Below are 12,783 nucleotides of genomic sequence, written 5' to 3'. Positions count from 1 at the left end.
GACACAGGTCCAAGAATGGCTAAAGGATTGCAATATTTACCTGAAGCTAACATTGTAGATAGCATTCCTGGGTGATCTGAAAAGTCATAGTCAATCGATCAATAAAATAATAATACTTTTAGCAAAAATGTTTATTTTCAATTTACAATCTGTAGAAACAATGAGAATAGAAGGGTTCAGAACTTTTGTAAAACATATATAGGTTATAGGTTGAGAGCTTTTGTGAAAGAGCACAGTTAGAAAGATAAGGCATGTAGAAGCAAACCGGATGGACATCATGAAAATGATCGTAGAGGTTGAGGGTAGAGGAAGTTCAGGAGTAAAAACAAACAAAATAGAATTATTGTAGAATTGACAGTGTCCATAAAATGTATATTGTAAGTATAAGCTGGAAGTAGAGGCCTAAGCATTGTTGTTCACTAGTTTACTTCAATTAGGGAAGGGGTGGTGGGTTTGGAAAGTAATAAAGGGAAATATATTTTTTAAAAGGATATCAATACAGTGGGGAGAACAAGTATTTGATACACTGACGATTTTGCGACCCCAAGAACACCATCCCCACCGTCAAACATGGAAGTGGAAACATTATGCTTTGGGGGTGTTTTTCTGCTAAGGGGACAGGACAACTTCACCGCATCAAAGGGACGATGGACAGGGCCATGTACCGTCAAATCTTGGGTGAGAACCTCCTTCCCTCAGCCAGGGCATTGAAAATGGGTCGTGGATGGGTATTCCAGCATGACAATGACCCAAAACACATGGCCAAGGCAACAAAGGAGTGGCTCAAGAAAAAGCACTTTAAGGTCCTGGAGTGGCCTAGCCAGTCTCCAGACCTTAATCCCATAGAAAATCTGTGGAGGGAGCTGAAGGTTCGAGTTGCCAAACGTCAGCCTCGAAACCTTAATGACTTGGAGAAGATCAGCAAAGAGGAGTGGGACAAAATCCCTCATGAGATGTGTGCAAACCTGGTTGCCAACTACAAGAAACGTCTGACCTCTGTGATTGCCAACAAGGGTTTTGCCACCAAGTACTAAGTCATGTTTTGCAGAGGGGTCAAATACTTATTTCCCTCATTAAAATGCAAATCAATTTATAACATTTTCGACATGCGTTTTTCTGGATTTTTTTGTTGTTATTCTGTCTCTCATTGTTCAAATAAACCTACCATTAAAATTATAGACTGATCATGTCTTTGTCAGTGGGCAAACGTACAAAATCAGCAGGGGATCAAATACTTTTTTTCCCTCACTGTATATATACAGTGGGGAGAACAAGTATTTGATACACTGCCGATTTTGCAGGTTTTCCTACTTACAAAGCATGTAGAGGTCTGTAATTTTTATCATAGGTACACTTCAACTGTGAGAGACGGAATCTAAAACAAAAATCCAGAAATTCACATTGTATGATTTTTAAGTAATTAATTTGCATTTTATTGCATGACATAAGTATGTAAGAATTCCGACTCTCACAGACCTGTTAGTTTTTCTTTAAGAAGCCCTCCTGTTCTCCACTCATTACCTGTATTAACTGAACCTGTTTGAACTCGTTACCTGTATAAAAGACACCTGTCCACACACTCAATCAAACAGACTCCAACCTCTCCACAATGGCCAAGACCAGAGAGCTGTGTAAGGACATCAGGGATAAAATTGTAGACCTGCACAAGGCTGGGATGGGCTACAGGACAATAGGCAAGCAGCTTGGTGAGAAGGCAACAACTGTTGGCGCAGTTATTAGAAAATGGAAGAAGTTCAAGATGACGGTCAATCACCCTCGGTCTGGGGCTCCATGCAAGATCTCACCTCGTGGGGCATCAATGATCATGAGGAAGGTGAGGGATCAGCCCAGAACTACACGGCAGGACCTGGTCAATGACCTGAAGAGAGCTGGGACCACAGTCTCAAAGAAAACCATTAGTAACACACTACGCCGTCATGGATTAAAATCCTGCAGCGCACGCATGGTCCCCCTGCTCAAGCCAGCGCATGTCCAGGCCCGTCTGAAGTTTGCCAATGACCATCTGGATGATCCAGAGGAGGAATGGGAGAAGGTCATGTGGTCTGATGAGATATAAATAGAGCTTTTTGGTCTAAACTCCACTCGCCGTGTTTGGAGGAAGAAGAAGGATGAGTACAACCCCAAGAACACCATCCCAACCGTGAAGCATGGAGGTGGAAACATCATTCTTTGGGGATGCTTTTCTGTAAAGGGGACAGGACTACTGCACCGTATTGAGGGGAGGATGGATGGGGCCAAGTATCATGAGATCTTGGCCAACAACCTCCTTCCCTCAGTAAGAGCATTGAAGATGTGTCGTGGCTGGGTCTTCCAGCATGACAACGACCCGAAACACACAGCCAGGGCAACTAAGGAGTGGCTCCGTAAGAAGCATCTCAAGGTCCTGGAGTGGCCTAGCCAGTCTCCAGACCTGAACCCAATAGAACATCTTTGGAGGGAGCTGAAGGTCCGTATTGCCCATCGACAGCCCCGAAACCTGAAGGATCTGGAGAAGGTCTGTATGGAGGAGTGGGCCAAAATCCCTGCTGCAGTGTGTGCAAACCTGGTCAAGACGTACAGGAAACATATGATCTCTGTAATTGCAAACAAAGGTTTCTGTACCAAATATTAAGTTCTGCTTTTCTGATGTATCAAATACTTATGTCATGCAATAAAATGCAAATTAATTACTTAAAAATCATACAATGTGATTTTCTGGATTTTTGTTTTAGATTCCGTCTCTCACAGTTGAAGTGTACCTATGATAAAAATTACAGACCTCTACATCCTTTGTAAGTAGGAAAACCTGCAAAATCGGCAGTGTATCAAATACTTGTTCTCCCCACTGTATATATACAGTGAGGGAAAAAAAGTATTTGATCCCCTGCTGATTTTGTACGTTTGCCCACTGACAAAGACATGATCAGTCTATAATTTTAATGGTAGGTTTATTTGAACAATGAGAGACAGAATAACAACAAAAAAATCCAGAAAAACGCATGTCGAAAATGTTATAAATTGATTTGCATTTTAATGAGGGAAATAAGTATTTGACCCCTCTGCAAAACATGACTTAGTACTTGGTGGCAAAACCCTTGTTGGCAATCACAGAGGTCAGACGTTTCTTGTAGTTGGCAACCAGGTTTGCACACATCTCATGAGGGATTTTGTCCCACTCCTCTTTGCTGATCTTCTCTCCAAGTCATTAAGGTTTCGAGGCTGACGTTTGGCAACTCGAACCTTCAGCTCCCTCCACAGATTTTCTATGGGATTAAGGTCTGGAGACTGGCTAGGCCACTCCAGGACCTTAAAGTGCTTTTTCTTGAGCCACTCCTTTGTTGCCTTGGCCATGTGTTTTGGGTCATTGTCATGCTGGAATACCCATCCACGACCCATTTTCAATGCCCTGGCTGAGGGAAGGAGGTTCTCACCCAAGATTTGACGGTACATGGCCCTGTCCATCGTCCCTTTGATGCGGTGAAGTTGTCCTGTCCCCTTAGCAGAAAAACACCCCCAAAGCATAATGTTTCCACTTCCATGTTTGACGGTGGGGATGGTGTTCTTGGGGTCATAGGCAGCATTCCTCCTTCTCCAAACACGGCGAGTTGAGTTGATGCCAAAGAGCTCCATTTTGGTCTCATCTGATCACAACACTTTCACCCAGTTCTCCTCGGAATCATTCAGATGTTCATTGGCAAACTTCAGACGGGCCTCTATATGTGCTTTCTTGAGCAGGGGGACCTTGCGGGCATTGCAGGATTTCAGTCCTTCATGGCGTAGTGTGTTACCAATTGTTTTCTTGGTGACTATGGTCCCAGCTGCCTTGAGATCATTGCCAAGATCCTCCCGTGTAGTTCTGGGCTGATTCCTCCCCGTTCTCATGATCATTGCAACTCCACGAGGTGAGATCTTTAATGGAGCCCCAGGCCGAGGGAGATTGACAGGTCTTTTGTGTTTCTTCCATTTGCAAATAATCGCACCAACTGTTGTCACCTTCTCACCAAGCTGCTTGGCGATGGTCTTGTAGCCCATTCCAGCCTTGTGTAGGTCTACAATCTTGTCCCTGTCATCCTTGGAGAGCTATTTGGTCTTGGCCATGGTGGAGAGTTTGGAATCTGATTGATTGATTGCTTCTGTGGACAGGTGTCTTTTATACAGGTAACAAACTGAGATTAGGAGCACTCACTTTAAGAGTGTGCTCCTAATCTCTGCTCGTTACCTGTATAAAAGACACCTGGGAGACAGAAATCTTTCTGATTGAGAGGGGGTCAAATACTTATTTCCCTCATTCAAATGCAAATCTATTTATAACATTTTTGACATGCGTTTTTCTGGATTTTTTTGTTGTTATTCTGTCTCTCACTGTTCAAATAAACCTACCATTAAAATTATAGACTGATCATTTCTTTGTCAGGGGGCAAATGTACAAAATCAGCAGGGGATCAAATACTTTTTTGCCTCACTGTATATATATATATATATATATATATATATATATATATATATATATGTATTTATATGTATGTATGTGTATATACATATATATATATATATATATATATATATATATATATATATATATATGCGAGAAAAAAACATATGGGGGATTGAAAGTGGTGCAGACAATTACATTGATGGAAGTTAAAATCTATCTGCAATATTAAAGTTGATTGTCACGCCCTGACTCATGGGACTCATGGCATGTTGAGTCAGGGTGTGGAGATTCTATGTTAGCAGATCTATGTTTAGATCTAGGTTGTGTGTTTCTATGTTTTGCCGGGTGTGATTCCCAATCAGAGGCAGCTGTCGCTCGTTGTCTCTGATTGGGGATCATACTTAGGCAGCCTATTGGCATTCATTAGTTGTGGGATCTTGTTCCGTGTTTGAGGCTTGTTTTGTGTGTAGCCTTAGGACTTCACGTTTCGTTTGTTTGTTGTTTTGTTCGGTAGTTCTTCAGTGCAATAAACATGTACGCATTTCACGCTGCGCCTTGGTCTGACCCGTCCTTAAACGAACGTGACATTGATCTACCTCCAAAAAATAAAAAGATTGAATAAATAAATAAAAAAATTTAAAAAACACATACTGCACAGACAAACTTGTATTTCACCTAAACATCTGAGAAAAAAAACAACTAAAAATAGATGAGAGAACAAGAGTGAAAGAGAGACAAGGATAAAGATAGAGAGAACATTTTGGGTACAGTCAGTAGTGACTTCTGAATTAAACCTAGACAAGGGCCGGGATTCAATCCGATCGCGCTTGTAGGCAGATTTCATAGGCAATTTAACCGTGCTTGCGGAGATCACATTCAAAGTAAACGTTGCAAATACTGGCTCAATTGGAAATTACCTTTCAATGTCAAACTCGCTTCATCGCAGTTTCGGATTTAATCCCGGCCAAAATAGAAGATTGAGTAAAATTAGAGGTATGTCTTACGATAATGATCTGGAGCTGGTATTGTAAGGGCCCCTGGTGAACAGAACATATATTTAAAGTTCATATACAGTTTATAATGTAAAGTATATACTGTAGATTGACAGCCTTTGGTCTTTTATTTACGCCATTGACTCACACCTTACAGTAATTGTCACACTGTTGTAGACAGTGTGTGTTTGTGCATGCGCACGTACACGTGTGTGTGCCTGTGGTGTGTGTGTGCATGTGCCTGTGCGCATGCCTGCCTTTGTGTGTGTGTGTGTGTGTGTGTGTGTGTGTGTGTGTGTGTGTGTGTGTGTGTGTGTGTGTGTGTGTGTGTGTGTGTGTGTTTGTGGTGATGATGGTAGTTTTGCTCACTGTGGACTCCGGTTTGGGGGGCCGTGAACTGTACTCTTGATCCGGAGAGGACTTGACTGGATCGTGTGGGCTTTTCCCCCTCCTTGGGCTTGTGGGCCACCTGTGAGTCCTCTCCCTGGGGCTTGGTGACCACCATGGATGTGAGAGGAGTCACAAAGCCATACTTCAGACAAAGATCCAGGGCCTCCTTCTTCACCTTCTCCTTCGCCTTCCCGCTCAACTGCACCCTGAAACAAAGACACACACACACAGTTATTATTTAAATACAATGATAATTGTATTTGCATACAACATTTACAAAATATGTATATATATATTTTCTTTTTTGATTTTCAAAACCTTTAAAGGGATAAACCATTACAGAATGAAACTCCTGTCAATTTAGTGATAGTCTATGTTCTATGAGTTGGGTAAAACATGTATTTTCACCGTAATTTAACATCTAAGTGGTCCGTCTGAAATCAGGAAATCGTGTTGTGCCACGTCATCACAATAAGGTTCTCGTCAATGGAGATAGGGAGTAACAAACTATCACATTTCATAATGCTTTTTAAAACATTACCTGCACTCCTGATCACCATATTAGCCAATATATGGTATGGGCATACTTGTCTAGAACACTTCCATCCGTTTAGATCGTCATTACAAAGTATATATTTTGCTAAGATGTGCTCAAACTAAACAGTGGACCAAATATTAAACTCAGTTTTTGCTTCAACTACCATCACACAACGCCATTTCCTCTTCTCCCCCCTCGCCCTGTGTGTGTGTATTGGATGAAGGTAAATTAACCCAGGAATATGAATACCATTTTAACATACATTTAAATGACTCCATTTTCATGAATTTTATGATATAAGCTTGAAGCCCATTCAAAAACAGTACGGACTTGAACCAGGAAGTAGGCGGGACTTTCATAGTGTATTATCAAAGATATTTATAACTAACCCAAGATAGTTAACCTGTGTTGTTTTCAATGTTAGCAAATTAAGCATAGTTGGCAGAACAAGCAAGGACGTGGGCAGAGCCAAGCACGAGCTAGCGAGATCCTACTATCATGTTCTAGCATGTATTTGCATATTGTTGTTAAGGAACGCCTTCCCTGTGAAGTGCATGTGTGCAATAACTAAATTCACCCTTGCACATTTTGTAAACAACACCATTTTTTAAAACTTTGGCAAAGGGTCACGTCTACAAAACTTAATGCACTCTATTTGTAATAGATTCTAGTTTTGGTAACAGAAAACTGTATTGAGATCGGGCTTTTCTTCGATGAGGAAATCTGCAGAATGTAGGCCCAGTTCCATCTCGCTCCATATTCTCCCACTGGGCTTCGTCTCCTCACCATATTTGGTGGGGAGTGAAAATTCCAACCGGATGCTTCAGATTTATACATCCGGTGAAACATCTGGCTCCTTGTACTATATTTGGTATTATTGTGTGCACAGTAGCTACACTAGGTAGCTAGAAAGCCTGCCCAGAGAGAGAGCGAGAGAGAGAGAGAGAGAGAGAGAGAGAGAGAGCAATGCATCGTGGGTTTTGTAGTCGATTTGAGCTGCAAAAGATTTCCACAACGATTTTCACACGTTGCTCTCAACCTTATTAAAACGACAAAATGAAACATTTGTTAACAAGCAATATTGTTATCATATATTTGCGTTATTTAACACTGTAAATCACAGGAATTAGCAGTTTTGGGTGTAATGTGATGGACATTTGTATTTTTGTGCTTTTCTAATAACCAATTTCGTGTTTTATGTTTGTGCTTTTCTAATAACCAATTTCTGTGTTCATGCAAATGACTGATTGAACGTGCCTGGGAGAAATCCTCACTGTAGTATCTGTAATTTGGCAGTACGCCCAGACCCTTGTTTTGAGAACGATATCACAGTTTCAAGGTCTCAGCTTGGAGAGAAGAAGCCTTATGAGGTATTGGTCTGTCACATGCATGGCCCAGTATTGGTCGGTCACATGAATGAAGAAAACATGAATGATTAATTAATTATGAATAATGAATAAGCTAAATCATGTTATTATTACTTTCTCTGTAAGTATATAAGAGAACTAACGGGACTGCCCCATTGGAGCTCCTGATCGACTTGTGTACTTGGTGCATTGAGTTGGTTGGAAACTCTCCAGCGCGCTGAGAATAAAGGATGATTCATTTAATATTGACTTTGAGTGTCCCTGTGTAGAATTCCCACAACAGGTGTATTATTCCTTTAAATTGAATTTAAATAAATATAATCTCTATTATTCTCTTTATAATGTCCAATGATTATTGTATGAATCTGAAAAATATTGATTGATGGAATTACTTATGCATCTAATTAATAATGTTGTTAGATGTTTTAATTGTTACTTTTCCTATCTTTATTTTGGCAAAATAACAGGCGTTTCGGTAGTGACATCATTGGTTCGGTTGTGACCTGGCATATACAGTGCCTTCAGAAAGAATTCAGACCCCTTAACTTTTTCCACATTTTGTTATTCTTAAATTGATTAAATAAATACAAATCCTCAGCAATCTACACACAGTTACCCTATAAGGACAAAGCAAAAACAGGTTTTTAGAAATGTTTGCACATAAAAAATAAATAAAAAACTGAAACACCTTTGTATTCAGACCCTTTGCTATGAGATGCACAATTGAGCTCAGGTGCATCTTGTTTCCATTGATCATCCTTAAGATGTTTCTACAACTTGATTGGAGTCCACCTGTGGTAAATTCAATTCATTGGACATGATTTGGAAAAGCACACACCTGTCTATATAAGGTCCCACAGTTGACAGTGCATGTCAAAGCAAAAACCAAGCCATGAGGTCGAAGGAATTGTCCGTAGAGCTCCGAGACAGGATTGTGTCGAGGCACAGATCTGAGGAAGGGTACCCAAATGTCTGCAGCATTGAAGGTCCCCAAGAACACAGTGGCCTCCATCATTCTTAAATGGAAGAAGTTTGGAACCACCAAACTGAGCAATCAGGGGAGAAGGGCCTTGGTCAGGGAGGTGACCAAGGACTTGATGGTCACTCTGACAGAGCTCCAGAGTTCCTCTGTGAAGATGGGAGAACCTTCCAGAAGGACAACCATCTCTGCAGCACTCCACCAATCAGGCCTTTATGGTGGAGTGGCCAGACGGAATCCACTCCTCAGTAAAATGCACATGACAGCCCGCTTGGAGTTTGCCAAATGGCACCTAAAGGACTCTCAGACCATGAGAAACAAGATTCTCTGGTCTGATGAAACCAAGATTGAACTCTTTGGCCTGAATGCCAAGCGTCTCGTCTGGAGGAAACCTGGCACCATCCCTATGGTGAAGCATGGTGGTGGCAGCATCATGCTGTGGGGATGTTTTTCAGTGGCAGGGACTGGGAGACTAGTCAGGATTGAGGGAAAGATGAACTGAGCAAAGTACAGAGAGATCCTTGATGAAAATCTGCTCAAGAGTGCTCAGGACCTCAGACTTGGGAAAAGGTTCACCTTCCAACAAGACAACGACGCTAAGCACACAGCCAAGACAATGCAGAAATGGCTTCGGGACAAGTCTCTGAATGTCCTTGAGTGTCACAGCCAGAGCCTGGACTTGAACCTGATCAAACATCTCTGGAAAGACCTGAAAATATCTGTGCAGCGACGCTCCCCATCCAACCTGATAGAGCTTGAGAGGATCTGCAGAGAAGAATGGGAGAAACTCCTCAAATGCAGGTCTGCCAAGCTTGTAGCATCATACCCAAGAAGACTCAAGGCTGTAATCGCTGCCAAAGGTGCTTCAACAAAGTACTGAGTAACTGAATACTTATGTAAATGTAGCAAAATGCATAGGAAATGTAGTCATTGACAAGGTTAGAAATAACGATTTTGAAAATAAATAATAATTGTGTCCTTCAAACTTTGCTTTCGTCAAAGAATTCACCATTTGCAGCAATTACAGCCTTGCAGACCTTTGGCATTCTAGTTGTCAATTTGTTGAGGTAATCCGAAGAGATTTCACCCCATGCTTCCTGAAGCACCTCCCACAAGTTGGATTGGCTTGATGGGCACTTCTTACGTACCATACGGTCAAGCTGCTCCCACAACAGCTCAATATGGTTGAGATCCGGTGACTGTGCTGGCCACTCCATTATAGACAGAATACCAGCTGACTGCTTCTTCCCTAAATAGTTATTGCATAGTTTGGAGCTGTGCTTTGGGTCATTGTCCTGTTGTAGGAAGAAATTGGCTCCAATCAAGCACCGTCCACAGGGTATGGCATGGCGTTGCAAAATGGAGTGATAGCCTTCCTTCTTCAATATCCCTTTTATCCTGTACAAATCTCCCACTTTACCACCACCAAAGCAACCCCAGACCATCACATTGCCTCCACCATGCTTAACAGATGGCATCAAGCACTCCTCCAACATCTTTTCATTTGGTCTGCGTCTCACAAATGTTCTTCTTTGCGATCCGAACTCCTCAAACTTCGATTCGTCTGTCGATATCACTTTCTTCCAATCTTCCTCTGTCCAGTGTCTGTGTTATTTTGCTCATCTTAATCTTTTATTTGTATTGGCCAGTCTGAGATATGGCTTTTTCTTTGCAACTCTGCCTAGAAGGTCAGCATCCCGGAGTCGCCTCTTCACTGTTGACGTTGAGACTGGTGTTTTGCGGGTACTATTTAATGAAGCTGCCAGTTGAGGACCTGTGAGGCGTATGTTTCTCAAACTAGACACTCTAATGTATTTGTCCTCTTGCTCAGTTGTGCACCGGGGCCTCCCACTCTTCTTTCTATTCTGGTTAGAGACAGTTTGCGCTGTTCTGTGAAGGGAGTAGTACACAGCGTTGTACGAGATCTTCAGTTTCTTGGCAATTTCTCGCATAGAATAGCCTTCATTTCTCAGAACAAGAATAGACTGACGAGTTTCAGAAGAAAGTTCTTTGTTTCTGGCCATTTTGATTCTGTAATCAAACCCACAATTGCTGATGCACCAGATACTTAACTAGTCTCAAGAAGGCCAGTTTTATTGCTTATTTAATCAGCACAACAGTTTTCAGCTGTGCTAACATAATTGCAAAAAAAATTCTAATGATCAATTAGCCTTTTAAAATGATAAACTTGGATTAGCAAACACAACGTGCCATTGGAACACAGGACTGATGGTTGCTGATAATGGGCCTCTGTACGCCTATGTAGATATTTCATAAAAAATCAGCCGTTTCCAGCTACAATAGCCATTTACAACATTAACCATGTCTACACTGTATTTCTGATCAATTTGATGTTATTTTAATGGACAAAAAATTTGCTTTTCTTTTGAAAACAAGGACATTTCTAAGTGACCCCAAACTTTTGAACGGTAGTGTACATGAACATACACACACACATACACGCAGGTGTAGAGACACAAACAGATGGAGACCAGAGGGGTATCCTACGAAGAAGGTTTGAGGAGTTAGCGAGGTAACTTTGGTCAACTCTGAGTTCAACTTGGGATAACCGGTCATCAGAAGTGGCTCACCTTTTAGCCAGGTACATTTCTGTGGCAACGAATCCTTCAGAACTAACCTGCTCCGGGGAAGGCGAACTCATGGCAAACTCCACTTACCCTGAATGAAATGACTGAGCCATGAGTTGAGGACCAATGAAATCAGATTCCCTCCGTCTTGCAAAGATTGCATCATCATCCCCTTCATTTGAGGAAGATGACTGATTACATATTTTATTAATCAAATGTTTTTTTTCTGTAAACATTTAATGTATAAATATATCACAGAATTCATTTTAAGCTTTTCTCAATGTAACACTTTTGTATGACTTGATAATAACAAAAATATTGATACGAGTGGGAAAAAAGCTGCTTCTGCATTGATAAGCAGACCAAAGATGGTATTAACGATAAGTCATTAAAAAAAAAGACTACGCTTATAAAACACTATACCACACCATAGCCTGCTGAATTTGCAAGATATTTATAGAATGTTTTTTTTGTTGGCACAAATGAAAATGTGGCACTGACTCGCCCATGGATTGATGTTTTAGCATTGTCTCAATGAAGAGTTTGGAGTTCGATGTTTGGAGTTCGATGTGCGACATGCACGTGCAGTTACAAGCCTGTTAGAATTAGTGGCAGGCGGACGAGCAATATCCACCGTCGTAGAACGGATGAAGCCTGAGCTGGTATGTGAAGCTAACTGAAGCTGGTTAGCTTTATAAAACCTTAAGTAAATCTAGCTTGCTTCGAAGGATACCAGTCTTCATAGACATAGGTGCAAACACACCCAATCACAGAAAATGCCATGCAAAGTGAACTCACTCTTTGTCCAGGAGCTGCTTTACAGTGAGGTAGGCCCACAGCCTCTGGATGTGGCTGTTAGACCTGGCTTCAATGGGCTCCTCCATTGGTAATGTGTCAGAGTACATCACCCTATTGCTTTTCTGAAATAATCAAGGCATCCTCACATCACAATACTAAACATTAACTTTATTGTATATTTTGACATTTGACTATACTGTCTCTAAAGTACTGATATGGAGTGATCTTTTTAAAATCATTTTGTATTGTTTTTAAAAACAAAAGAACATACAAAACAAAGTACAGGACAGTATTGAGTGATCTGACCTATGAACTTGTAAGGGGGGTAGAGTAGATGTGAACTCACCGATATAGCTATGACTTCTGCGGTAAAGATCTCTATGTTGTTGTCGGTGATCTGGCCAGCCACCACGATCTCGGAGCCATTGTAATACTGGTTGAAGTTGGTTTGGGTCAGGTTAGCCCCACCCAGATATATCATCTGCACATCAGTCAATAGGGGTGTGGCCACCTCTTCATAAAAGCCCTGTCAATCATACAGTACAGAGGCCATTGGTCCCACCCCCTGCTCCTCCTTGTTTCCTCCCACATCAACAACAGTCAGGAAAACATAAAACAACCGTTAAGCCTGCTTAGATGAGATAGGATTTTATTGCACTTTATTAAGGGCAATATTTTCGGCTGGCAGTAAGGAGG

General features: G+C 41.4%; 1 protein-coding gene across 2 annotated transcripts in view; it reads right to left on the bottom strand.

The window, feature by feature from the left end:
* The window catches only part of LOC311138524 (inter-alpha-trypsin inhibitor heavy chain H3-like), a 48,375-nt gene that overhangs the window by 11,000 nt on the left and 24,592 nt on the right, over positions 1-12,783 (bottom strand). For both annotated transcript variants that reach the window (XM_084173237.1, XM_084173238.1), the window contains exons 11-15: positions 12,434-12,613; positions 12,088-12,209; positions 5,797-6,023; positions 5,440-5,472; positions 41-76 (exon numbers count right to left, since the gene is read on the bottom strand). In XM_084173237.1, coding sequence (XP_084029363.1) covers positions 41-76; positions 5,440-5,472; positions 5,797-6,023; positions 12,088-12,209; positions 12,434-12,613 — 598 coding nt within the window. The remainder of the gene's footprint in view (positions 1-40; positions 77-5,439; positions 5,473-5,796; positions 6,024-12,087; positions 12,210-12,433; positions 12,614-12,783) is intronic.

Source organism: Coregonus lavaretus, assembly GCF_964263955.1.
Source record: "Coregonus lavaretus genome assembly, chromosome: 12".
NCBI lineage: Eukaryota > Metazoa > Chordata > Actinopteri > Salmoniformes > Salmonidae > Coregonus > Coregonus lavaretus.
The sequence above is the reverse complement of the archived record's forward strand: the minus strand, read 5'-3'. Positions and strand labels throughout refer to the sequence as shown.